The sequence below is a fragment of the Oryzias latipes genome, chromosome 4 (genome assembly GCF_053564925.1).
Source record: "Oryzias latipes strain Hd-rR chromosome 4, Olatipes_Hd-rR_3.1".
Lineage (NCBI taxonomy): Eukaryota > Metazoa > Chordata > Actinopteri > Beloniformes > Adrianichthyidae > Oryzias > Oryzias latipes.
In genome coordinates this window covers 31306119-31333317 of record NC_136240.1, presented here as the reverse complement: position 1 = coordinate 31333317, position 27199 = coordinate 31306119, and the positions used below count along the sequence as shown (strand labels likewise).

The 27199-nt window shown below is 42.2% G+C and overlaps 1 protein-coding gene across 1 annotated transcript in view; it reads left to right on the top strand.

Moving 5' to 3' along the window:
- Window positions 1-1755: 1755 nt before the first annotated feature.
- Window positions 1756-27199, top strand: part of atp10a (ATPase phospholipid transporting 10A) — a 50973-nt gene continuing 25529 nt past the window's right edge. The window contains exons 1-9 of the mRNA XM_004068298.5: window positions 1756-2598; window positions 6722-6926; window positions 7360-7445; window positions 19655-19761; window positions 19843-19974; window positions 20136-20266; window positions 22108-22360; window positions 22463-22677; window positions 22765-22959. Coding sequence (XP_004068346.1) covers window positions 2171-2598; window positions 6722-6926; window positions 7360-7445; window positions 19655-19761; window positions 19843-19974; window positions 20136-20266; window positions 22108-22360; window positions 22463-22677; window positions 22765-22959 — 1752 coding nt within the window. The 5' untranslated portion in view covers window positions 1756-2170. The remainder of the gene's footprint in view (window positions 2599-6721; window positions 6927-7359; window positions 7446-19654; window positions 19762-19842; window positions 19975-20135; window positions 20267-22107; window positions 22361-22462; window positions 22678-22764; window positions 22960-27199) is intronic.

The window sequence follows — 27199 nt, the reverse complement described above, 5'->3', positions numbered from 1 at the left end:
TGCATGTTCGCTCGGCTCATCGTCAGCGAAAATCGCCTGGGTGTGAACACAAAAAACGTGGCGAAAAACGCTGGCGAATAACGCCTGGCGAATATTCGTCCCGGTGTGTACGGGCCTTTAATCTGGCTAAATTTTTGCTGGGAGGCAACTTCCCCTCCGTTGCCTCCGTTGCTCCTGATCACAAGTTTTTTCCACCCATTCTCAGTTATATAGTCAATTAATCTTAACTGTTCACTCAAATGAAACTTTAGAATGCTTTGAAACCCCACCTCCTAGAGACAATCTCTACCTGGCACGCACACTAAAAGGTTAACACAGAAACTCTAGGCATAAAAAAGTCACACCTTGCTTTTTTATCGTTATTCAATCACTGTTAAAAACAAGAAAAAGTACCTTTAGATAGCACCTTTTAAAACTGATTAGCACTGGCACCAGATAAAACCCAAACAGTACCCATCACTATATAGTCATCACTTTCAAGACAAATAAAATATGTAACCAGGCTGACCTGATACAAAATGTTCCCCACCTAGAGTGCTGGTACCTTACCTCAGCTTAGCCTCATTTGCTTGTCTGTACCAATCAAAAACGTTTGTTTGTTCTTTCTCTGACAGATTTTAATGCTAGCACAACCAGATCAGTGCCGATATAACTTAAAACTGAGCTTTTTTCAGTTTCAAGAATTGTAAGCAACAAAAAAATGAGAAAAAACTATTTTTTTGTTATAATGACAAAAAAATTGAAACACCCTTACGTCTGTGATCTATTATGAATTGTACTTAAATTGTTTTATGTTTGAATGTCAGTGTTCAACCTAAGCAAAACATTAAGTAACTTTTAGACACATGAAGCCTATAAAGTTAAACCTACTAATACATGGTAGTTAGATTTTTTTTTTCTTTGAGCTTTTAAGTGTATTGTAATGTTAGTTCCTCTCGGAAAAACACCCTCAAAGCGGTATTTTGATCCATTCACTTATCTCTGAGCATTCCTATAAAACCCTGCCCTCTGAGCACCAGCACCTCCCAATCCACGAAAACGAGTGGATTCTCACTTTGTGACATCACAAAGTGGGGAACAGCCCCTTCCAGGAAGAGTCTGTGCTGCTAGCACCGCCCCCAGGCTAACACACACTCCCACTTCCTCTGCTGAGCTAGCTGTGATCTTTGCAAAAGTTGTTGTTCGTTGTCGTGGGCGAAACACAGACACCTGCTGAGGCCGACTCTAGGTTAGGTCGAGTCATCTTACGTCCGGGTAGGAAACTGAGCTTGCAAATATAACTCATATTTTGTAAGAATATTTGCCGACTTAGCAAAGGCAACTGTCTTCCAGACTTTTCAGGCTTCTGCGTCGTCCTTTAATTTTTGATGATAGACACCTCGGCGGCCATTATTACACATATGGATATAGTTTACTCTGATAGGCTTAAGAATAGCATGATATAGGTCCTTTAATGTGTAATTAGCCAGTTTCCCCAGCATCTTTGACTAAAGTAGTATTTTTACTTAGAAAAAAACATGTTTAGAAATTACCATCCTTACCATTTTTGTTCACTTCCTTGCTTGCTAGTTAGTCTAGCGTGTTAAACATGACATGTTCTTGTCGCTTTAGGATAGGTTTCTACATTTTTACATTAAAAGTACTGCCTCCTGTGGGCCAGTGTAAACTCAACAACACAGCGTGGCACTCAAAAAAGAAAAAAAAAAAAGAAAAAGGCAGGTTGGCCATAGGAGGGGCCGCTGGGTCAGATTTCCAGGGAAGCGCGACTCCTGATTGGCTGACGGACAGACACAGTTATGAGTCTGCGCAGCTCTTTAAGAATCCTTCCCGCACGCGGACAACAGCTGTACCCCATCCATGGCGTTTGTAAATCGTGGATTTTTCTGTGGAAACTCCAAGTCTTCCCTTGCCACGACCTCAGCATCCTTTCCAGCGGTCGAGGGGGGAAAAGAAAAAAAAAGAAGCGAAACACGAAAAAGTTTTTCTCTGCCTCTCGGGTAAAGATAATCGACATGGGTGAAAACTGGGCGTTTGTGTGACCAAAAGAAGCAACCGAAGACCGAATGGTTCACACGATAAAAGAATGATAACATAGGCAGCGTGTTGTTTTGTGTGTGTGTTAGAGAGAAAAAAAACAAGGTGGAAAAAAAGTTTAAAGGAGGGTCAGGCTATGGCGCGGGAGAACGAAGACGCCGGGATGGCTGAAGACGTCTCGAAAGCCAAAAGTCAAAGAAAGAGCAAAGCGAAGGAGACCAAAACCAGGACCGTCCACGCAAACACACTCCACGACTTCGCCAAAGGGGAGGAAAACCCAAGCCGACGCTATGCAAACAACCGAATCAAGACGACCAAGTACACCGTGCTGTCATTCCTGCCAAAGAACCTCTTCGAGCAGTTCCACCGGCTTGCTAACGTCTACTTTGTTTTCATCGCTCTGCTGAACTTCGTTCCGGTCGTCAACACTTTCCTGCCGGAGCTCGCGCTGGCCCCCGTGCTGTTTATCCTGTCGGTCACCGCCATCAAAGACATTTGGGAGGACTACAGGAGGCACAGGTCGGATATGGAGATCAACCACATGGACTGCCTGGTCTACAGCAGGTAAGCTGGGCCTCAGGTGGAGCTGGCAGCCAGCAGGGCGGGTCGAACCCTCAGAGCAGCTGGGACAGTCCTGAATCCTGCAGGCTGTTGTTCTGATGCACACTGACTCTCACATCAGCTGATGCGGGAAAACAACAACAAACAAACTTTATTTTTATTGGCATCATGCAGGCTGCCCTTTGACTACCTTTTCTTTGAATCTTCTGGAGCTTTCACCTTTTTCACCGTCCAGCTTTAAGCACCAAACAAAACAAAAGCGTTTTTTTCTTCTTCTAGGTTGGTAAATGAAGTTTGGTTAACAATCAGCTGTGGATATCCAACCTGGTGACCTGTCTTCTTGTGCAGGGACTGTACTTTACTCATGAAAAGCAGCACTGTCTCCTCATACAGAGCATAATTCACAGGCATCAAAAGGCTCAGTGTTTACTGGCTCCGCAGTTTTTGCCAAGTCTTGACCCAAGTTTTTGTGTCAGGTTTGGACATTATTACATTTTTGTCAGCTGTGGCATTTTTGTACCAAAGATCTACACTTCTTTTAGCCTAGACTGGTTTTGATTACTTTTGACTGAGTTTACAAGTGTGCTTCTTTGTTGATTAAGTGGCTTGAACCTAAATTTGAGTAAATCTGACCATTAAAGTCCCACTCCCATCCTCCTTTATTTGAACCATTTCAAAAGTGTTCCCAGGTTTGTTTGTTTTTTAATTGATTAATCCGTTTTAAACCAAAACCAATTAATCTGTCGTTTTCTAGTACGTAGTTTCTGCAGAGAGGCAGTATTTCGTTAAAAATTCGTCTTTTGAGTTTGCACTGAAGTTGGCGCGGAAGTAAGCCTCTGCTTATTTTCCATGATCCCCACTCTCTCCCGCTAGCTTACAGCTCCCCACAATGCCAACCTAACAAAGTACAGACCATTGACCAATGAGAACTTAACAGAGTAACCCCCCCCCCCCCCCCCCCCCCGTGTCCCAAAAAGGAAATGCCTGGCGGAGCGAAGAATCCCAAATCCAGTAGACTTGAGAAATAAACAGCTATTACTCAGTCATTATTTTTGGCTAAATAATCATTCTTGTTCTGTTATCTTTTTTTTTAAATATGTTCTTGATTTTTTTGTCTTTATTGTTAGTTATTGAAGTTATAAACTGACCAATCTTTTGCCCTTAAAAGGCACGTGGTGCCCAGTGGCCCACACGCCAACCGATCGAAACATTCGGTTGGCAGATTCTCCCGAGGCTGCTTTCAGTGGAACAAGTCCATTCCCGATTAGCGATAGCGGTTACCATAGAAATGTTTACTAAGTACGATTTGGACCTATGGCTGCTTACTGACGTCATCTGGCTCAAACATGGCAGCATTTGTATCGCGAAAAAATGGTGACCGAATTGACTTAATGGGGTGTGAGCCGGAAGTCAGTCTTTTTCTGTGGGTGATGTCACACTCACTCGGTCCAAGTCTTGCGTACAGTCAATGCTACAGACTCAGTGGTTCTGCAGGCATGCTTTAATAACACAAGTTTCACAAATTGCAAAAAAAATAAGAGATTTTATAAATCTAATTACATAAAATGTCATTTTTCTCTCGTTTTTAAACATTCTGTGCACAGATGTTGTGACAGCTAAAGTTTTGTAACTTTATATTTGATTTGAAAAAAAAAAGAAAATCCAGTGATTAGTTTTCCCTCCCCCCAAAAAAACGCCTAAACTAAAGCAGCAGAATTGTTTATGAGGACATGATGGCACCATGGTCCGCTTTACCGAACGTCTCCACTTCATCTGCAGAGAATAGTGTTACAGACAGTTTACTCTGAGAAAAGGGAATTGTGGTTGGCTTCACCACACTCTGGCTTTCCATGTTGGTTTGTTTCACAGAAATCCACAATTGTTAACTCAACATACTAGATGTTTTTAAACTCTTGTGTGCTTGAGGCTTTGCTGTGCTTTCATAGAACAATGAAGTGGTTCTAATTTCAAACAGAACACATCAGCCACTTGTCACTGGCAGTCCAGAGAAACGGTTAGCTTTAATGGAGAGCTGTTGTGATTTTGCACAAAATCTAAGGTTGTATTCAGACTGGAAAGGTCTGTTGGTACGGAACAAGTCTACTTGATTTGGTCCGGATCGAGTCCTGAACCTTGCATTTGGTCTGTATTCTGAATTTACCAAGGGGAATTTTCCCCCTTCAGCTTGTAAACAAAACCACATGACTAAAGATCTCTTCACTCATTGGCCAGGAATTACAAGGCAGGGGCAAAGTAACGAGAGAATGACTAATGGAAGTCCAGTCCTTGTCGGGATAGTTCACTTATTCAAGTTTTATTATTCGCTGACCAATTTTCTCTGTGCTGCCCAAAACGTGCTGCTTCCAGATCACCAAGCACGCCGCAGGACCTCAGATCATGTCTGTACATTGACTTGGCATTAAAACTGCCCACCCCTGCTGCATGAATTGCTGCCGGTGTGAATGCAGCGTAATCTCTTTGTCCGTCCCTGGCAGTTGTTCATAAATTATAACTATTCTTGAAACAGATATAGCAAATATTTAAAGTACCGTACTTAACCACATTAGCTGACTTTAGTTGAAATCTAACATTAAGCTGGAGCAGCTCCTGATTCAGCATCGAACAGGTTTTATGACCTACAGTTGTCTCAGCATTTCCCAGCATTCTTGGTGGATGGCTCATTTGTTGAACCTCTGAGTTTATGAACCTTAACAAAAGAAAAATCTCAAAATGCAGAGCTTATTTAAGCACAGAGGGATCTTTGTTTCCCCCCCCCCCCCCCCCCCCAAGCTGCTTCCTGTTGCACTTAATAAATGTCCTCCTCGTTGTGCCATGCTGCTTTCCAGGAACTGGGAAAATCTCTTTTTTTTTACCAGAGAAAACCTTTTATTCGGGTAAAACATTTTCTTTTTTCAATTATCATTTTAATTGTTCCTTCAGAAGAACAATTAAGGGCAAGTGTCAAAATAACTTGGAATTTTTGTACACCGCGGTGATGAACCAGCAGGGGGCGTGGTGTCGCGGTTAACCGCCAAACAACCCCGGCGGCCGCGTCGCAAATGAATACAATTACAATATGTTAGGGTGTGTGTTGATTCTTCTGCAGTGGACCGCTCTCGAGCTGCATGCGAGGCTTCACCTGTCCTGTCTGGTACAGACATCTTCTCAGGATATTATATATTGCCCAGTAATAAACAGACTGCAGACACCTTGTCACCTTCCTGGTAGCCATGAAGCCTGACACCCTGTAAGTACACGGGGCAGGAGGCTCCGCCTCTATTTATACAGACACCTAATTTTGCGCTGCACAAAATAGTTCCCAAACAAAACATGTAGTGATATTCATGGAAATCTAACAGTGCGCGTTCATGTTTGGTGTGACAGAGTGAAGTAGAACAGTGATAACCCCCCCACACACACACACACCCACCCACCCAACACAAAATTCTCTGGCGGGCGGCCGTGTTGCACACTCAAGAACGCACGCAGCTTGTAATAGAAATGAATACAATGGAAATGAATAATTAGAACGCAGTAAATTTGTCGTATTTCCTTGCGAGAGGAAAACCCTTGTTGTAGAATGAGGATGTGTGCTTCTGAAACCGTGTGTAAGAAGAGGTAGCCTCATGCAGCGCTAGGGGGAGTGAAGGAGAACAGTAACAAAAGGTTTCCCCCAGAAACCCTTGAAGTCTGAACACAGGACTAGCAGGAAAAGTAAATTATCAGTAAAGATGAATGTGTTTAATGTGTTTATTATAGTTCTAATCACACACCATATGCAGAAGTTTCAACAAAATTTTTTTCTCCAAAAAAAACGACTTGCGATGATGCAGTGGGGAGCCTCATCACCGCGGCGATGCGATTATCGTCACTACCCCTAAATGGCATATACCTGTAAATGCGTATGTTTTGCACAGCTTGATATCGCGATAACGATAAGTTTGCGATTTATTTTGTAGACCTAATTTAAATGTATATTTAGAAATGAAACTCTGTTGCATTTGAGAAAGCGAGGAGGGAAATTATACATTAAGTGTCTTTTCTTGGATGTTGCCGATGTCTTACCAACACTCTTTGTCCATAACATTTGAAAGTAGTCATTTTTCACCTCCGGTTACTTTAACAGAGCAGAGAAAGGATACGTGGAGAAGTACTGGAAGGAAGTGCGGGTGGGAGACTTCATCAGGCTGAGATGTAATGAGATCCTCCCTGCTGACGTCCTGCTGCTGAGCTCCAGCGACCCAGACCGCCTCTGCCACATCGAAACCGCCACACTGGATGGAGAGACCAACCTCAAACAGAGGCAGGTGGTCCGCAGCTTCTTTGACCTGGTGAGATGGATTCTCTGTGGACAACTTCCACCTCGCATTATCACACCTGCCTGGTGCTTTGGATCCAATTGGGATGAAAACACAATCAGCTGCTGAGCTGACAAAACCAAAGACTGTTTTTTGCCTTTTTACCTGGTAGTACTAAATTGGGCTCAATCTTATTGGAAAACAAATTATGGTTTGTCTTAAATTTAAACCAGACAAATTCTGAACCTATTTAGATTAGCCTTTATGTTAACTTGTTTTCTAAAGAAATACCCAAACTGCAATCCCATCAATGGAGCTGGAAATCACTGCTTTAAAAGTTTTTTTTTTTTTCATTTTGCTGATTTTCCATTCATATATTAGGGTTGGTTGTAAACTGCAAATCTGTTTTTTTGTAGCAATTTCATTGTTAGGAAAGTAATGACTCTTTGCATTTGTCTGTGCACAGGACTGCGACTTTGACCCATTAAAGTACAACAGTGTCATAGAATGTGAAAAGCCCAACAACGACCTGAACAGATTCAGAGGATACATGTAAGTTCTGTTTGTCTGTAATTTCATGAGTTCTGAGCTGATATCTCAGAGTTGATTGACATTTCCCTGTACATTGATTTGTAATTTTTTTTGGGTGATATTTAGCTTCAGTTTGGAAAAGTTGAGTCACTGCTGTGTCTCTCTTGGGCTTACTCAGCACTCAGGACGACAGTGGAGGAATTTTGGCTCACTGGAACTTGCAGGATCATTTAAATTCAGCTTCATTGGAGTTTTTCTGATATGCCACTGTTTTAGACATTTCAATGATATTTAGGAGGGAAACGTTTGACCCGCTTGATCTATGCAGTTTACCTGCTGAGTCATTGGATTATTGTCCTGCTGTAGTCCCAAATCAATTCCTTGATTGACATTTTGGATGTTTTGTGATCGTCTTAACTGTATTGTAAGCCTAGATAAAAGACTGAATGTTTCATATCTCCTCACTTGGGGGCGTTTATTGCCTGACCAATACAGAGAAAAAACCCACAAGAATATTTTTTTTTCATGAGTCCTGCTTTTTTGGACACTTTTTTTTTTTTTTTTTTAACCTCACTTGTTTGGCGCCTTCATCATCAACCGTCTGGGCGCCACATTTGCTCTTCGGTTTGTCCTCAAATGAACTGAGACCATCTCAGGTCGACCACTTTTCAGTACGTACCAGAGTTCAGCTGAGCTTTTATGCCTGCCAAACAAAGTTGACTATTGAGTACATGGACCCTGGCGTAAACCAGCTCAGTGGGCTTGTGGTAGAGTGTCTGCCCCGAGACTGGATGGTCGTGAGTTCAAATCCAGGCCGAGTCATACCAAAGACTCTAAAAATGGGACCCAATGCCTCCCTGTTTGACACTAAACATTAGGGGGTTGGGTTGGGGGGTTAAACCACCAAATGGTTCCCATTATAGCCAGCGACACCAGTTCAATGTGTCTGCACCTCACCGCTCCTCCAGGGTGGGTCAAATGCAGAGAACAAATTTCACACACCTAGGTGTTTGACAGCTAATGGGACTTTAAGGCTACATTCTCACTGCAGGCTGAAACGACCCAATTCCATTTTTTTGCCTCTATGTGACCTGTATCTGATCTTTTCATGACAGTCTGAACGCCACAGATCCGATCTTTTTAAATGTGATCCAGGCCCCTTGGGTATGTGGTCCTGAATCCGATGCGTATCTGATCTTTTGAAATGCGACCTCCGTCTGAACGGCCAAGCCACGACCCGTACGTCATTGATACGCTACAAACGTCATAAATCTTCGTTGAAGTAGGCGGGAACGAGAACATAAACATCAACCATGGCGGACGATGCTGCTGAGACCAGTCAGTGGAAGGGAAGCCAGGTCACCCATTTGAATCATATTTGGGGTGACAGCTCTATTCAGGCCAAACTCGAGGGCTCTTACCGCAACCGGGAAGTTTTTGAAAAAATCCTGGCTCCAATGCCAGCAAAATATAAAAAGCCTCCGAGCCAAATACAAGGAGGTTAAAGACCGGAGCAAACAAAGTGGCCGCCAACGTATCACCTGTCCATTTTACGAAGAGCTGGACCGCATTTTGGGGGATGAGCCCAGCGTTGTTGACATCCATTGTTAATGTTAGCTACTTCCGCAAACAACGAGTGACGTCGTTCACCGTTGAGTACTCTTCTGCGCATGTGGGTCACTTCTAGGTCATTTCATGTTCACTCAGGAGATCACAAAAGTTTGCATTTATTTGGAATTGTGAACGGCTTGCAAAAAAATCAAATTTTTTTTCGGAATAGAGCATTAAGCCCTGCAGTGTGAACGTAGCCTAACTTTAACTTTAAATCAAGCCTGCCGGTGTGACTGCACCCCAAGTCTTCTGGAAGAACTTTTTTTTCTTCAGATCTCTGAAACTTTATTAGAAACCAACTTTTATGTTGTTGAGAAGTCTAAGTTAAAAACACATTTAGTTTTGAAATGAACAAACTGGTAGAAAATGTTCCCTTGTTTGTGTTGGAAGGTTCTCCAGCCAGCAAGTGTTCCTGACTTCTTTGATTTTATAAACTTCAAGAAATTTGCTGCAACTGTTTCCAAGCAAGGGGCATTCTGGAAACATGAAACAGGAAGCAGTTTTATTGGAGTGGCATTCACTTTTAGAACATTTCCAGCTCCTCGGGGGACGAACCTGTTTCTGTTGTAAGTTTGTGAAAGTTTCCATTGAAGCCACAGTTTTTACACAAAATCTATTTTTATCTTAATTCAATTCAATTCAATTCAATTTTATTTGTATAGCCCAAAATCACAACAACAGTCGTCTCGATGGGCTTCGAAGTAAAACATGAAATCAAAAGGATCACGAATACAAAGAGTTCAATAGAAAAATACTAAAATGAACTAACAAACTGACTAAGCTATACTGGCATCCCTGCCCTTAGACCCCCCTTCGCGGTAAGGAAAAACTCCCAAAAAAACCGGATTCCGGAAAAAACGAAGAAACCTCAGGGGTGCCCACATGAAGGAGGGATCCTCCCCCAGGACGGACAGGCGATTTACCAGAAATCTTAGAGAAGAATTAACTTATCTAAATCTACAACTACATATATAAAAGTCCAGCAGACGAGCTTCATCCAGCCGTGGTTGTGGGGACAGTCAAAGGCGCGAGTCGAGCCGGAGACAGGAACCACAGCCAGGTGTAGGAGCAGGAGCAAAGGCGAGGTAAACGGTCAGGAACTGGAGCACGGATGAGCCAACTGGAGTCTGGAAGCACTCCCACTCCCCAGGAGGGGAGAGGAAAAGAGGGACAATACATGAATCGCACTGCACCAAACAGAGGCATGGAGAACTAAATGATAAATTATGATCAAGAATAGAGGAGAGGAAGGGTAGAAGTAAAAAAGGAAAGAGGACAGAACCCCAGTGCACCATAGTTACCCCAGCTTCAACTTCTAGCAGCCTTTTAAAAGAAATAGTTATTATTAAGTTTAATTTAAACAAACTAACATTAAGTTAAATAATCTCTGAATACTAGCTAGTCTGACAATAAGCCTGTCCAAAGAGGAATGTTTTCAGTCTAGCTTTGAATGTAGAAACTGAGTCGGCCTCTCTTACATGAGCTGGGAGTTTATTCCATAAGACAGGGGCTTGGTGGCTAAACGCTCTACCTCCAACCGTACTTTTACTAATTCTAGGAACCACAAGCAGTCCTGCATTTTGCGAGCGAAGTGTTCTGATTGGTTGGTAAGGGACTATGAGGTCCTTAATATAGGACGGGGCCATTCCATGTAAGGCCTTATAGGTTAACAGGAGGATCTTGAACTTAATTCTAGAATCAACTGGGAGCCAATGGAGCGAAACTAACACAGGAGTGATGTGATCTCTTCTGCTGGTTCCAGCTAACGATCTAGCAGCTGCGTTCTGAACAAGCTGGAGACTTCTTAAGGAACTCTTAGGACACGCTGCTAACAAGGAGTTACAGTAATCCAGCCTCGACGTAACAAATGCATGGATGAGTTTTTCAGCATCACTCTTAGAAAGTATATTTCTGATCTTAGCAATATTTCGCAGGTGAAAAAAGGCAGTTCTACATGCCTGAGATATGTGAGCCTTAAATGATAAATCCTGGTCAAGTAAAACCCCAAGGTTTCTAACTGTGGAATTGGGGGCTATACTTATGCCATCCAGGGAGACTATCTGAGCAGACAGAGCATCTCTGAGGTTTTTAGGACCTAGTATAATGACCTCAGTTTTTTCTGGGTTCAAGAGGAGGTAATTAATTGTCATCCAGGTCTTGATGTCACTGATGCAGGCGTTCAGTTTCTCTATCTGGTCATTCTGGTCAGGCTTCATGGATAAATACAACTGCGTATCGTCGGCATAACAATGAAAATTAATGCTGTGTTTCCTGATTATGTTTCCTAGGGGTAACATATAAAGCGTAAACAGGATCGGTCCCAAGACTGAGCCCTGTGGGACTCCATAGTTGACTCGAGTGCACTGAGAGGAATGGCCATTTACATTAACGAACTGATACCTATCAGACAGGATTTAAACCACTGGAGAGCAGATCCTCTGATCCCTATGTCCTGCTCTAATCTATGGAGTAAAATACCGTGGTCGATAGTGTCAAAGGCAGCACTGAGGTCCAACAGGACCAGAATAGAAAGTAGTCCCTTTTCTGAGGCCAATAACAAGTCATTAGAGACTCTAACTAGTGCAGTTTCCGTACTGTGGTGAGGTCTAAACCCCGACTGAAAGTCTTCAAAGTGACTGTTGTCCTGTAGGTGGCAGTAAAGCTGCTTAACTACAACTCTTTCTAGGATTTTAGAAATAAAGGGCAGGTTTGATATCGGTCTATAGTTGGCCAAGATGCTAGGATCCAAACTGGGCTTTTTCAGAAGAGGTTTAACAACTGCATATTTAAAAGACTGTGGCACGTAACCCGTTTCCAGAGAGGCATTTATCATTGTTAATATGGGATCATTAATTAGGGGAAAAGTTTCTTTAAAAAGTCTAGTGGGAATTGGGTCTAACAGACACGTTGAGGATTTGGAGGACGTAATAATTGATGTTATTTCCGCTTGATCCACAGCAGTGAAGCAGTCTAATGTTACAGAGGTTTCTATGGATGCCTCCATTTCTACCGCTTCAGCCTGTTCTGGGCTGATAATAGGAATAACTTGATTTAACTTATGTCTAATATTTGAGATTTTACTATCGAAAAATGTAAGAAAATCATCAGAGCTGAGAGAAACAGGAACATGTGGTTCTACTGAGCTCTGACTGCGAGTTAATTTAGCTATAGTGCTAAAAAGAAATCTTGGATTGTTTCCATTCTCTGATATTAAGGTTGAATAGTACTGGCTTCTAGCTCTACGCAGAGCTTTTTTATAATTTAATAGGCTATGTTTCCAGATATCCAGAGACTGCTCTGAACCGGAGCGGCGCCATTCTCTTTCCAACTTACGGGTTTCTCGTTTAAGAGAACGAGTTTCAGCGTTAAACCACGGTGCTACTCGGTTTTGTCTGACGAACTTAGGTTTCAAGGGGGCAACAACATCGAGTGTACTCCTGAGGGCTTGTAAGGCATCATTAACAAAGTGGTCATTTATACTAGGACTGATACTATGGGAGCTGGTCTCAGAGTATTTTCTCAGAATATCACTAAGTACTGGCTGAACTGTGTGTTTAAACTCAGACACAGAACGGTCAGTTAAGGTTCTTCTAAGTTGTTTCTTATTCACTGGGGCAGAAGGATGTTCCAGTGTAAACTGGATGGTAATCAGAAAGTGATCAGAAATGATGGGGTTAAGAGGAAGGACACTCAGCTGGCTGATCTCTATCCCATGGGTTAGAACAAGGTCCAGGGTGTGCTTATGACAGTGAGTGGGTTCATTCACACTTTGGGTGAAACCAACATCATCTAATAAAGCTGCAAAAGCCTTTCCTAGGCAGTCACTGGGGTCATCAACATGAATATTAAAATCCCCTAATATTATAATTTGATCAGAATCTAAGACAATAGTCGATAGGAAGTCGGAAAACTCAGTTAAAAATTCTAAATATGGGCCGGGGGGGCGATAAATAATTATGAGTAAAACAGGTTTTCGAGTTTTCCTGTTTGGGTGACTTAAAGACAATATGATGCTTTCAAATGAATTATAAGCATTTTTAACTTTAGGGCTGAGAAGTAAGCTAGACTGTGATATTACTGCCAAACCACCTCCTTTCCCTGAAATCCTGGATTTCTGATAGTTAGCATAAGTGGGGGGGGGTTGCTTCATTCAATCTAACATAGTCATCCTGATGGAGCCAAGTTTCTGTTAAGGCTAAAAGACTAAGATTGTTATCAGTAATTAACTCGTTGACTAAGAGGGACTTGGAGGAAATGGATCGAATGTTTAATAAACCGCATTTAATGACATAATTCTGCTTGTGAGAACTGCTGTCTGTCACTTTTAAGTTTCTATGACGCGCTCCTTTCATTTGTCTTTCAGCACATAAGCTAAAGCTCGGACCTGCTTGACTTTCCCTGCATGGGTTTTGCACCGGCACTAACCCTAAGGGAGGTTCAGAGGAGCGTTTTACACTGCTGCTCTGCGCCCGGGTCTCGTCTCTGGATTGTCAGGTTAACAGACTAAGCCTAGCAGAAATGTTTCTAGAAAGAAGAGCGGCACCGTCCCGGGTGGGATGGACGCCGTCTCTCCGCATGAGACCGGGCTTCCCCCAAAACGCGCTCCAGTTATCCACAAAACCAACGCCGTTTTCTGGGCACCATCTAGAAAGCCAGCGGTTAAATGATGAAAAGCGGCTGTACATTTCATCACTGACTAAGTTCGGCAGGGGACCAGAGAAAATTACAGTGTCGGACATCGTCTTAGCCAGTTTACACACCGAAGTTACGTTTAACTTAACCACCTCTGACTGTCTCCGTCGGGCATCATTACCGCCTGCGTGAATCACGACTCGACGGAACCTGGACTTATTCTGAGCTAACATCCTAAGGTTCCCCTCGATGTCACCAACTCTGGCCCCCGGATAACACCTGACTGTAGCCGCTGGGAGCTCCACGTTTCTAACTTCAGAAGAGCCTATAACCAGAGTTGAGTGTTCAGCGGGTGTGTCGCTGAGGGGGGAGAACCTATTACTAACGTGGAGTCTCGGGTGCTCTAAGTTTTTGCGTTTAGCACTATGTTTCCTCCCAACCGGTACAAACCCCTGACTGTCTCCCGGCTGTTGGGAGGGCGCTGGGGTGCTAGCTAAGTTAGCCCTGGTAGCGCGGCCCGCGCTACGAGTAACGACCTGGCTAGCCGGCTTAGCTTCCACTGTGCGGAGCCGCGCTTCTAACTGCTCCAGCCTGGCCTCCAAGTCTAACACAAGACTACACTTAACACACCTACCCCTATCTTCACTAAAGGAGGCAGGATCATCACTAAACATATGGCACATGGGGCAGGAGAGAGGAGGAGAGGCGGAAGGAGTGGTGGTGGCCATACTAGGCTCTAAGCTAAGGCTAGCGGTGTTTAAGTAAAGAGAAGTGGTTTATTTAGCAAAATGAGAAAAGTGAACAGAAAGCGGTTTAACAGTGGTGAATTAGCTAATAAAAGGTACTAGATGTGAATATTAACCCAGATAACCCTTAGAGTAAGCAATAGTAGTAAGGCTAATGCCAAACAAGAGGACAGCAGTCACACAACTAGCACTGGGAATAGCTCACCCGGAAATGACGTCACAGGAAGTGTGAATTCAGCATCTTAAGTGCTGATAGTTTAGGATTATTTGTTTACAAACATGTATATTCATCTTAAGTAAAGAAACGAGTTGGTTTTGTTGTATGTCAGCTGTTTAACGCCCGCAGGGCGGCCAACCTTTAGCAGAACTTTGGTGACATGGAGGATGAGGAGCTCCCTCTGAGCTCACAGTAATCAGCTTGAACAGTTTGCAACTATGACATGCACTCTTTGCTCAGAGGGAGTCCAGATGCTGCAGGTAATTGGTTGCCAGGTTACGGTGGAGAACAGGACGCAGCGCCATACCCCAGTTGTACTTTATTACATTATAGTCAGCGACATCACTTCAGGCTTTCCCGCTGCGGAAGCGGAGCAGTGTGTGACCCTGAGATTGTTAAATTTTCAAACGTGTGAGCGCTGAAGATGGCAGATCAGCTCTGAGCTCAGGGGTGCTCTCATTCATTACTACAGGTGGCGAGGTGTCGGATGGCTTTTGGATGAATGTTTTTGTTGGTAAACAGGCTGACAATTGCAGGACTTGACACTTTAACACTGGAGCTTTGAGATGCTTTGGATTACCGTAACTCTTCAACCGTTTACGCAGTAAACGTAGTTCCAGGGGATTCTGAAGCAGAGAAAAGCAGCCTTAAGTACACACCGGGACGAATTCCGTGCGCGATTTTCGCCGACGTTTAACGCCTCGTGACTAAACAAAGGGCGCCAATGAGAGTGTGCACACCAACGCGAAAAAACGCCACCCGTCAAAGCGTCAAAAAAAAAAACGCCTCGGGTTCGTTTTTTTTTTTTTTGACGCGTCGCGTCGAAATCTATTTGACCAATGAGAATGGCGCTTTTGCACACGTGTCTGGAGCCTCTGAAGTTACAGTAAAACACAACTTGGGGGCGCTCAAACACAAAACTGCCTTGCTGAGTACACATACCAGCAAAGAAGATAGACGCCGAGTTGCATCTACACTGCCGCGAAGAAATAATGACGGACATTCTAAAATATCCCTGAACCCAAGCACCAGTTGGAGCTACTGGTGCTTGAAATATTCATGTTTTCTTTGTATGATTCTGACAAGCGCGTAAATACTTGCTCTCTTCTTCTGAGTGAAAAGCGACTGTAAGAAGCATGAAGTTGCGCAGCGCCACCTTGTGTACAGGAGTATTTCTGTTTTACATTAAGCTCCATCGAATGTCAGAGAATGAAATTGCATGTTCGCTCAGCTCATCATCAGTAAAAATCGCCTGGGTGTGAACACAAAAAACGTGGCGAAAAACGCTGGCGAATAACGCCTGGCGAATATTCGTCTCGGTGTGTACGGGCCTTTACACTCTTGTGTAACAGTGCGCAGCGGGGAAGAGCTTACGCATTTAACGAAAATCAGTTGATTCTGAGAAAAGTGGCACTGTTTTGCAGCACTTAACGTTAGTAATGTGTTGCAAGTGGGTTCAAAGCCCACATGCAAAGCAGGTTTTCTCTGCCTCAGAATCAGCTGATTCACGTCAATCACAAGAACAAAGGTGAGAAAGAAACTCCCCTCCGAGTTGTGTGCAGATCCGTTGGCGCGGAGTAAGCCCGCCCCCCTTTCCAACAGCATTTTTCCATCTGCTCTTGATTTACAATAATTTGAATAAAGAAATACTCAAAAATGCAGTTTTAAATACGTATGTATGTAAATATGTCCTCCATCATGAGAAAAATGCCACAAGAACATGTTAAAAAAGAAAAAGAAAAACACGATTTTCATTGGAGTGGGTCTTTAAATGAGCTACATCTGAGCTGTAGGTCAGCCCATAAATGTTGCTAGTCTTTTTTGGGTGTTTTCATGACCTTAAAAGATCAGCTCCTTCCCCTGACTTACATCTGACCTTTAGTTAAGAAGGGTAAGTTTACACACTAACTTCTGAGCTTAGTGCTTGGTTTTTAGTAGAAACTGACCGACTTTAGCCTTGCTCTCGGCTCTCAGCTGGTGTACTTTCAGGCTTTAAGGTGTTTGAGTTAAATGTTTGTGTTGCTGAGCTCTACGCTCTGGTCAGAGCAGTCAGGAAGTCCCGGTGCTTGCTTGACTGAGGCCCTCAGCACAATGAACTGATGTGGTCTTTGGGTTAGAGAACATTGCTCAGACTCTCCCGTCGGTGCTGCCAGTGCCGTTTGTTTGCCTCCCAAAGGATTTTCATTAGGGGTGTGTATCTTACCCTTTTACATAATTTGATGCGCATCTCAATACATGGGCCACAAATCGATGTATAAAAGATTGATCAAACTTTGTGGTGATACTTTACAGTTCACTTCTCTTACCTAAATGAATACAATCTATACATGTATTATTTACTTGCCTTTAAACTATACAGGAAAATGCCTTTCAACAGAGAAACTTTTTTTCCCTTACTGGCAGTTTTTATTTTAGGCAGCAAAAACAAAATGTCTTTGACATAATGGCTTCAAACACAAAAACCTGGCATTTTGTGTCTTTTAGGCTGTTTTGACCTTTATAGTTAAATAAAAATGTGTCATTAATTTATTCAGGTAATTTTTTAAGTGCTGTGGTAAAAAAACAAAAACTTAGTCCACACAACACACATCCCTCGCATTGTAATTGACTCAGCTTGGTAGAAGCAAGCTTGTGATTAGATGTCTTTGTTTGCATCACATGTACATAAAGACAGACAGCAGAGAATAAACAGGAAGAGAAACGGTCAACGTTTGACAGAACCTGAATACAATATTTTTCTAACTATAAGTTGATCCTGAGTAGAAGTCGTGGCAGCTAAAAAACGCATGATAAAGAAGGGAAAAGAATCATATAAAAGTGTGACTTATAATGTGACGCTTCTGAACCAGTCTGTCAAACCCAGCGTAATCCTGCGTTCACACCATTCAGACGTCAAATTCACATCTTTTGAAGCATCAAACTTGATGCTCAATGCTTGTTCAAAAAAGTGTTTTTTAAACTTAACCTTCCCAACACATTCAGGAAGAGCTACTGTTAAAGGTTTTCAGCTTCATTACTACATGGAAGCATTGATTGTATTTACAGAGCATGGAAGACCCGGATGATGTTGAGAGTTTAGGTTTATCTAGTTTGAAGAGCTCTACAAAAACACGGGGAATCACGTCTCCATGACTGGGTTCATGAGATTCTTTTGTACAGGGAAGTTCCCCATCTAGTGCAGGGGGGTATTCCAGGAAGCATCTTTAAACTACCCTGACTTTAAGCCTGAACTCTGGCTGAAATCCGCCTGAACTTGCTTACTCTGGGTATGTCGGTTCCAAAAGACTGGATATGAGTTAGCGTAATTACGCGCGACTTGGTAACCATGGGTTAATGCACGTGCAAGGCAAGTACATAAAGACATTCTCAATAGATCACCGATTTCTGGGGTCACCATGGAAACGCGTGGAGAACAAAAGAAAGCGCTATACTTCAGTGAGACGGAGTCTGAGATCATACGGCATAAGAAGATTATACGCCCATGAAAAAGTAATACGGCTGCATCAACAAAAAAAAGAATTTCATTTTCATATATATATATATATATATATATATATATATATATATATATATATATATTATCCAACTTGAATGAATTATTTCAATTCGTAACAAGTAATTGAGTTAATCAATTGCCTGAGTTACTTATTCAACCTAATCTCTTACGTCTATCCAACTCAATATTTTTTTACAACTCAAATTTACATTATCTAACTAAATGTCATATTACTTCATTTCAATTAAATGTTTTTCCATCTCAATTTATTGTACTTCTTGAACTCTCTCAAGTCTAAGTTTGAGGCCGCAGATATTCTCATCTTTATAACATTAAAATGTAAGTTTCAACGTGGATTTGAAATATTATTTAAGCATTGATTTATCATGAATCTGACTTTAACTTCTGTTCTTGTTATGACAAACAGCCAGTAGTGGTGCTAAATAATCTCATCATCTTCCTCTCTCTCACTCATGGTGCAGAAAGAATTAAACATAGTAGAACTAAATAACTCTGCAAAACACAGTAAAACGGCTAAACAACTAAACACATTTGGTCAAAAACCCACACTTAAACCCAAATCCGTCCAGACAGGCAAAGGGAATGGTATCCCACAATTCCTTGCGCTGCCAATCTAACAGCAGCACCAAAGTTACACCTACTTAATTGAATTAATTTGAATGAAAATAAAATAACTGTCTGAAAACTACGTGTTATTTTTAAGTTGACTTAACAAAAAAATGATTTATCCTAAATGATGAAAATAATTAAGTTGGATCAAAGTAAAAAAGTTTATTTTTCCAAAAAAAAGTATTATCTGAGCTTCTTCATCCACTAAATTATCTTCAAATGGACACGCCATGCTGCTTCACCTCTCTGAAAACAAACTAACCTTCAACTAAACCTGCTGCAGACCAGGTTATGTTCAGAGCATGAGTTGCTATGGCAACTTGACATACCCTGAAACATACCTCCATTTTTGAAACCGAAAGCTGAGGTTATCCGCTTCCTTATCCTCAAACGTACCGTGGGAGCTAGCATAACCTGCTTTTTGGAATACCCGCCAGGAGCTGCATCTGATCAACAGACACTTTTAGCGGTACTTCCGCCTCGCCGTACCCCGTTTTGATGCCTGCTGTCTGAGGAGAGAAAGATTGAAAACAAGAATAAAGATTTGCAAACAAAAAAATTACAATAAAGTTGAGGAGGAGAACAATTCGTCCATGTTTTTTTGGACAGCAAATATAGATATACATAACTACAATGCCCGCTAGTGGTTGTTAGTGACAAACATCTGCTAAAGCTGCTTAAATATAAGTCGCTCTCGATTAAAATTCGCACCCCTGGCCAAACTATGCAAAAAAAAAGTGACTTGTACTCCGAAAAATACTTCCTGATTTTTACCAACATCTCCTTTGAATCTGTGGTTTTAAATGATATTGCTGTTACTCTCTGCACTAGATCCGTTTTTTTTTCCGTATCTGTATCCTTTGATGATCCTAATTTTGTCCATCTTCCAATCTGACAGAATTCACCAAAGTGGTAAAAAAGACGCACTTTACAAGGAGAACCTGCTGCTGCGAGGGTGCACCATCCGCAACACGGAGGAGGCCGTGGGAATAGTCATCTACGCAGGTCAGCAGCTCCCATCCTATCGAAGGCGTCATGCGCGGCGCTCTCGCTTAGGCCTATGACTAACTCGCCGTGGTTCTGCAGGTCATGAGACCAAGGCCATGCTGAACAACAACGGGCCGCGTTACAAGCGCAGCAAACTGGAACGACAGATGAATGTGGATGTGTTCTGGTGCGTCATCATCCTGCTGGTGATGTGCCTGTTTGCCGCTCTAGGTATGTATTAGCTTAAGCTGCAGGATCAACTGTTTTTCATATCTGCTCCCTTTTAGCAAGTCTCCCTGCATTGAAGAGGAGAAAAACACTCTTTTAATTGAGTTTGGCTGCGTTTTTTTGTCTTTCTTCTCAGCATTGACCTTGTGGTGTTCCTTTTGCAGGTCACGGGCTGTGGATGTTTCAGTACGGCGATAAGAGACCCGTGTTTGACGTTCTTAGTCCAGAAGGAACAAACTTATCACCCATCATGTCTGCCATTTATCTCTTTCTCACCATGATCATTGTCTTTCAGGTATGAAAAAAAAGCTGAACTCTAAACAATAGCATAGATAAAGGTGTGATGTATTACCTGGTTGAAATGTTTCTCCTTTGTTCACAAATAGTGAAGCAAATCAAGCAATGCAAGTAGTTTTGCCGCCCTTGGCGGTGACTTTATCTCCAAAACTGCCCCAAAATCACTAAATCATTGCAATTACTAAAGGAAATTTTAATTATTTTCCTGTTCGGTTGAAGATTTGAAGGAAAAGGTGACAAAAGCTACAGCAAAGTTTAGCCTTTAAAATCCTGTATTTTATTTTAAATCCCTCCAGCTTTAACTCAGCAGCCACTGAACAAACTGAGGTTCTAAGCAGTTTGCACCTTAAAGTAAACACAAGAGGGCAGAAGTTCAGGGGCGCCAGGAGAGTCTCCTCCTTCCCGAACGTCCTCACATTTCCCAGAACTGAGACCTTCCCCGGAAACTTCTCCTTCTGGACTACATCGGAACTATTTAGTCACATGAAAATATAAACCATCGGCCTCCAAAATCTTAATGTCTTACAATTGTTAGATACTCTTCAATGGTCATTTTCCACAGGATCTTATGAAGCCGCTTTCCCGTCCCACCAGCAGCCACTTTCAAGTAACTTCCACTTTATCCTTGTTAATAAAAATCAAAACCTTTCCTCGTAAATTGAGTTTTTTTGCAAACTTATTCAGAAAACCAAGGTAAATATTAGGTTGCCAGTGATCCAACACTAAACTACTTCATCAAGAGCTTCATGTGCAGATTGGGAACCGCCTCATCCTCTAATTAATATTTGCTCTGCTCCTGATTCACAATTTGTATAAAAAAATACACAGAAATGCAATTTAGAGGCTCATTTTTCTAGCATATGTCCCCCATCATGAGAAAAATGCCATAAGAAAACGTTAAGAACACTGAAAACATGATTTTCATCGGTGTGGGTCTTTAAGCAAACTTTCTGTGTGGGTCCCAAACCTGAATAGTGAGAAAAGGGGGGAGACGTCTTAACTAGTATGTCTTATTTAAGTTCAACTCCAGTCCATGTTGGCCTTTTTAGTCCGATTTGTAATTTTCTTTAGCTCAATGTACAGACGGCCACGTGATGCAGTAACTCCTCGGTCATGTTTTCTCATCATACTTTTGCCCAAACACAAAGCTGGAGCTGATTGACTTAGACAGTAGGAAGCAGGAATGTTAATTCTACCCAAGCAGACACCGCTTAGATGCTACTTTCCTAACTTTTCTTCCTTTTTTTTTTTTTGCAGACCCTAAAGATGTTATCAATTACTGGATTCTTTTGTGTGACAACAAGTTTTTAAAGTCTTATTTTGGTGCTGTTTTGGCCATCGCTTTCAGCAAATTGTTTAGTTTACGCCATTGAAGCTGTGTTTGCCTATTTTGTTGTTTTGCAGCAAACTGTTAATGTTTATTTTGTTTCTAAGCTGTTTGCTGTTGATTATCTGGTCAACTATTCAGCTTCAGAGTCTCTCATGTTTAAACATTTCACATTCCTTAACTTTTCAACCTTAAACATTCACTTGAGCTACTGTCTGTCTTTATTTTAATCAAGTTTTATTTATTTAAAAAAGTGCTCTTCATGTTTTGAGCAGCTCAGTGCTTTACAGATTAAAAAACAAACTAAAAAAATGTAATTAAAATCCACCTCACTCCATTTTAATGTCATTTTCATTTTTCTGTTCATTATTTTACTAATAGCTTTTTTCTCTTCTCTACATTTACCTGTACTTTATTTTTCTTGGTAAGGGTTGGTGCTCCAGGCTTTTACATCTTGATTCCTTCAGTCACTCGGTCCTCCGGGTCTTAACCAGCTGTTTCTTCTCCTATAGGTGCTGATACCCATCTCACTTTTTGTGTCAATCGAAATAGTCAAGATCTGCCAGGTTTACTTCATCCATCAGGACGCGGATCTGTACGACGAGGAGACGGACTCTCACCTGCAGTGCAGAGCCCTGAACATCACAGAGGATCTGGGCCAGATGCAATACATCTTCTCTGACAAGACGGGCACGCTGACGGAAAACAAGATGGTGTTCCGCCGCTGCACCGTGGCCGGGGTGGAATACTCCCATGATGCCAATGGTGTGACATGGACACTCGCACTTGAACATATAAGCATTCCTTAAGGAAACTTGGATTGCGTGCTGCTTTGGAGGTCTAAGGATATTTCTGTTTGGGTTGCAGCTAAAAGAATTGCCATGTACCAAGAAATGGACTCTGAGGAGGAGGAGTGCATTTCTCACGGTGGCACCCTGCCCAGGCGGGACAGCGTCGGCAGCCACCAGAGCGCCCGAGTTCTGCGCTCTCACAGCACCAAGTCGCACCGCCGGACCGGCAGCAGGGCGGAGGCCAAGCGCGCTAGCATCCTGTCCAAACACACGGCCTTCAGCAGCCCTATGGTGGGTTTACCTCGACGATCTGGATGCCGTCATAGCATCCGCCATCCACTAATTACCCCCCCCCCATGCATCTCAATGCTCCTGCAGGAGAAAGACATCACCCCCGACCCACAACTGCTGGACAAAGTGAATGACTGCAGCAGTCAGCTGGACTTCATGCGCCTCCACAGCCAGCCCATGTCCCAGCTGCCCTCTGACCTGTCCGACGTCTTCGACTTCTTCATCGCTCTCACCATCTGCAACACGGTGGTGGTGTCCTCCCCCAACCAACCCCGGCAGAAGGTGCAATGTTCTGTCTTTTTCCACACGTGCGCTCCCTGTGGTCTGCGTTCAAATTAGGGATGTTCCGATCCAATCATGTGATTGGAAATCACATAGTTTCAGACTCGATCGAAATCGGATTTTGTATCCTGATCAAGGATCGGATATTTCTTTTATTTTCATCACTATGATCGGCGCTATACATTTATAATCTTATTACTACAAAAAATTACTCTGCTAGAAGTCTGCATATCGGGAACGGATCACCACATTTTAGCAGAACACGACACTAGTTTGAGCAGGAGGCACAAAGAGTTCAGTAAAGGCAGAGAGATCTTCACAGATTCTGACAAACCTGGTTCAAAAACTCTTTAAACATTTTAAACTGACAGCAAGTGTCTCTATTGGTTTGTCTTAATGCAAGGAAGACCTTCAAAGACATTTAAAAAATAAAAAGATGGTTTTAAACGGCAGTGAGACGGTTACCAAAAGGAACGACTGCAACATGCAAGCTCTGAGGAAATAGAGGAAGAAAAACATGCGTAATTTCCTGAGCTGGTCATGGATACTTCTCATCATATTCATACTACAACGATTTCATTCATTTTTGAGATAATGTAGATCTGAATCACATATGAATAAAGGGTTCAATATTTCTGCAGCTACAGTCAGCAGACTTTCCCACATGACTAATTATCAGCTATTTTTCATGATAAAGAATTTTTACGAGTTGATAGCTACACTATTCTTATTTGATTGTTAATGCCATGTCACAAAAATGCTCTAAGTGGGAAAAGATGAGAGAAGGTAAATAAAATCGGGGACTTTGCTCCTATTTTTTTATGTTTTGCAAAAGAATCTGATCAGGACTCTGGATCGGCAGATACTCCGATCGTTTGAATCGGAGAGCTGATCGGGACGTCCCTGCTGCGAGTCTCTGAGGTCCCGTTCAAACATTTACAGCCTGAGAGTGTTGGCTTGTTTAGATGCAAACAAAGACGTCGGGGTAGATGTTGTTTTGAAGAACTGCTATTTTCTACAATATGTAACTGCCGATTTTTGGCTGAAAACTCAGCATCTGGAATGCTCTGCAGTAGGAAGTACTCCATTCACCAAATGGGCCGGTGTTTCTCTTCTGTTAGAACAAAGAACATCAATGCAGGATCCAAGAATACAAGCAGTCCCCTCCAAAACATCAACCCGAGTTTGTTTTTCTTTGCTTGTTACGGTTCCTCTCTTTCAAAAACATACGAGCAGTTACGCAATTTCCAAAACCTCCCAAATGGTAGCGGCATGTGCATTAGCACGTAGCTTTGACTGCTCTGCTGGCTGTAACTTTAAAGTGCTGCTGCTGTGTATCCGCATTTTGTTTTGCCTCTGTGTGAGCAGGGGTGTGGTTGTCCTGACCAGAGGTGACATCCTCTCCACGCCACACACAGTCTGTACTGGCTCGCCGGTGCATCCTGCCCTCAGAGATGCAAGTCTGCACACAAAGAACTCTACACCAAGTGTGTGTGTGTGTGTGTTTCCTCTGAGCTTATCTGATCTTACTCAGAATCTGCAATCGTGACAAAGGCCTTCCACGGTTTTTCATTCTTGCTTCTAGTACTGGTTGGCTGTGTTCTCCTCAGCTTCAGTGCAGGTATTTACATTTACATCCTGATGTAAATGTAAATACTTGAATGATTTGTGCTTTTGTATCCGCTGGAACTGAGACTCCTCCTGTTAGAAGGCCTTAGTGGCGTGAAGGTCTGCCTTAAACCTTCCGGCCAGAGGAGGCGCTGTCAACACCTCTTGATTATCTTTGAGCTGAAACATTGATTAGAAATCCTGCATAAGTTTGTCATTTAGCCGATTTGTTTGCTCAGTGTTTTATACTTGCTGCTCATTATTGGACTTCTCTTTACTCTGCCTTTCCTAAATGATCATTTGAGCTGCTGTCATCCCACTGAGGCCCCAAACTCCCATCATCCATGTCTGCTTTGCTTTGAAATAAAAACCCTGTACACCTTTCCCCTGATCCTCAGTGGAGAATTCCAATGGAAGAATGTTGGGAGGATTTTGAAGGAAGTGTAAAAGAAAAATGTACTCGTCTGGGCAGGGATGGCTATCGCTGCCAAACCGATGAGTGGATTTGACTGAGATAAGGAAAATGTTCCCTCGTTTATCCCGGGAGTTGCATTTTAAAAATGATCTGCAATAGCTGGAATCCACAAAGTAGGCTGTAAAACCCCTTCATTACAAACTTTATACTCTTTTTCTCAGACAGACGTGAACATTTTCACAATTTTCTCTCTACTTTAAACTCTCAAAGTTCGAACCATGAATGAAAACAAAAATCTGCTGGCGATCAAAGACTTATGAAGATATAGAGAGCCGCACATATCTGTTAAACAGAGAAGTCTGGGAAGTCTCCAGCCAATCAGGACGCAGAGCATGACTACTTTAAAGAAAATCATGTAGAATTTCACTGAAAAATCTATTCTATTTATATATTTTGGTGTTCTTATTGTTATAGCAAGAGACCACTGTACACAATCCATCCAATTTTCTGTCCGACTCTTTTCTGTTTAAAGGCCTTAAATTTTTCATATTTCTATTTTAATGGTTAATTAAACCAAACAAATGTGTAGATTTTATTCAAAATAATTTATATTTAAAACAGACCTTTTTTTTTCCCATGGAAAAAGATAATGATTCATAAATTTGATCACTGTTGCTTTTTCCAATTGAAGAAAGATTCACTTTATTTATTTATTTATTTATTTATTCCAGCCCATAAATGAAGTTGAATCAAATTTTTCTGTTGTTGATGTATACTATTTTAAAGCTGTTTTTGTCTTTGTGTCACGAGCAGAGGGCAGTCAGGTGACCTGTTGGAAATGTTTTATATCTCTGGGATGCAGAATAGGGGAGTTGTGGGAGTTTACGCTTGCTGTCTTTACAAGAAACGGAGACGTAAACACTGGCTCTGGGACGTGCCTGCACTGCACTATAGCAGCTGTTGGATGTACAGCAAGACTGAAACGGCCAACCTTTTGCTCTGGTAGTTGCTGAAATGGTGGTGTTTATAGTGTTGGATAAATCTGTCGTACTAGACGTATGAGTCATCGTAAACATTGGAAAATGGCAGCTTTATTCCTGCCAGCGTTTCTCTCCGAGGCTGAGGTTTGCCAACATGACTGACTCCCCATCTTTCTGAAGTTCATTAATCAAAAGCATTCATTTGATTTTAGTGTTTGCTGTCTTTGCCGGGGACTCCTGGTCAGGTCACATGAGTGCGGTCTGCCCGTGATAAACCAAGACAAAGAACCGCCTGTGTGAAGTTGCTTCAAGATATGGAGAGAAGCAGCTGGTTGTAATTTGGGTGTGAGCTGCAAAAAGAAAATCTGTGTTGAGGTTTGAATCTAGAGGCTAAAATGCTGATGGTGCTGCATTTTAATACCACTACTTTTATTTTAAAATGGGTATTTCAGCTGGAAAATAAAAATCCAAATATTTTTTGTATGCCATCACAGTTGCTTTTGATCCTGAAGTATTGACAGGATTTTGAATGGGGGGCGGTCGTGGTGCAGCGGAAGGGCGGTCGACCCATGATCGTAAGATTGCAGGTTCGATTCCTGCCATGAGTCGAAGTGTCCTTGTGAAAGACACTGAACCCCACCTTGCCTCTGGTGGAAGGTTGTCGCCAGTGTTCGGCAGCGGTGCTGCCACCAGTGTGTTAATGTGTGTGTGCATGTGTGTGTGACTGTAAAGCGCTTTGGGCCTTGTAGGTAGAACGGGGCTGTATAAGTATACGCCATTTACACCATTTGAATCATTGGTCAGCTTTAAGACATTTAAATTTAAAAAAGTGTCTCTGGCGAACATTTTTAAAGAAGTTTCTCTCTAAAAAGACGGCTGGTTGTGTTTTTATTACTGGAAAGCTCAATTTTTCTGGTCCTTTAGTGATGTTTTTATGAACACATCTTGAAAAAGTGCCTTTCCCAGATATGTAGTTAACATTTCTTTACGTTATTTTATTTTACTTAATTGTCCAGTCAATTTACGACATATCTAAGTATATATACTTTTTATTTGTTTTGTTTTTTTGTTTTGGTGCATCTAAAAAAAAAATCAATTTTCTTAAAGGGAGTTTTGGCTTTTTTCTTTAGACAGATTTTTTTTTATCACAGCAGTGTTTTCCCCTCGATTTAATAATTGCATTAGCTAAAGCACATGTGTCAAACTCAAGGCCCGGGGGCCAAATACGGGCCTCCAT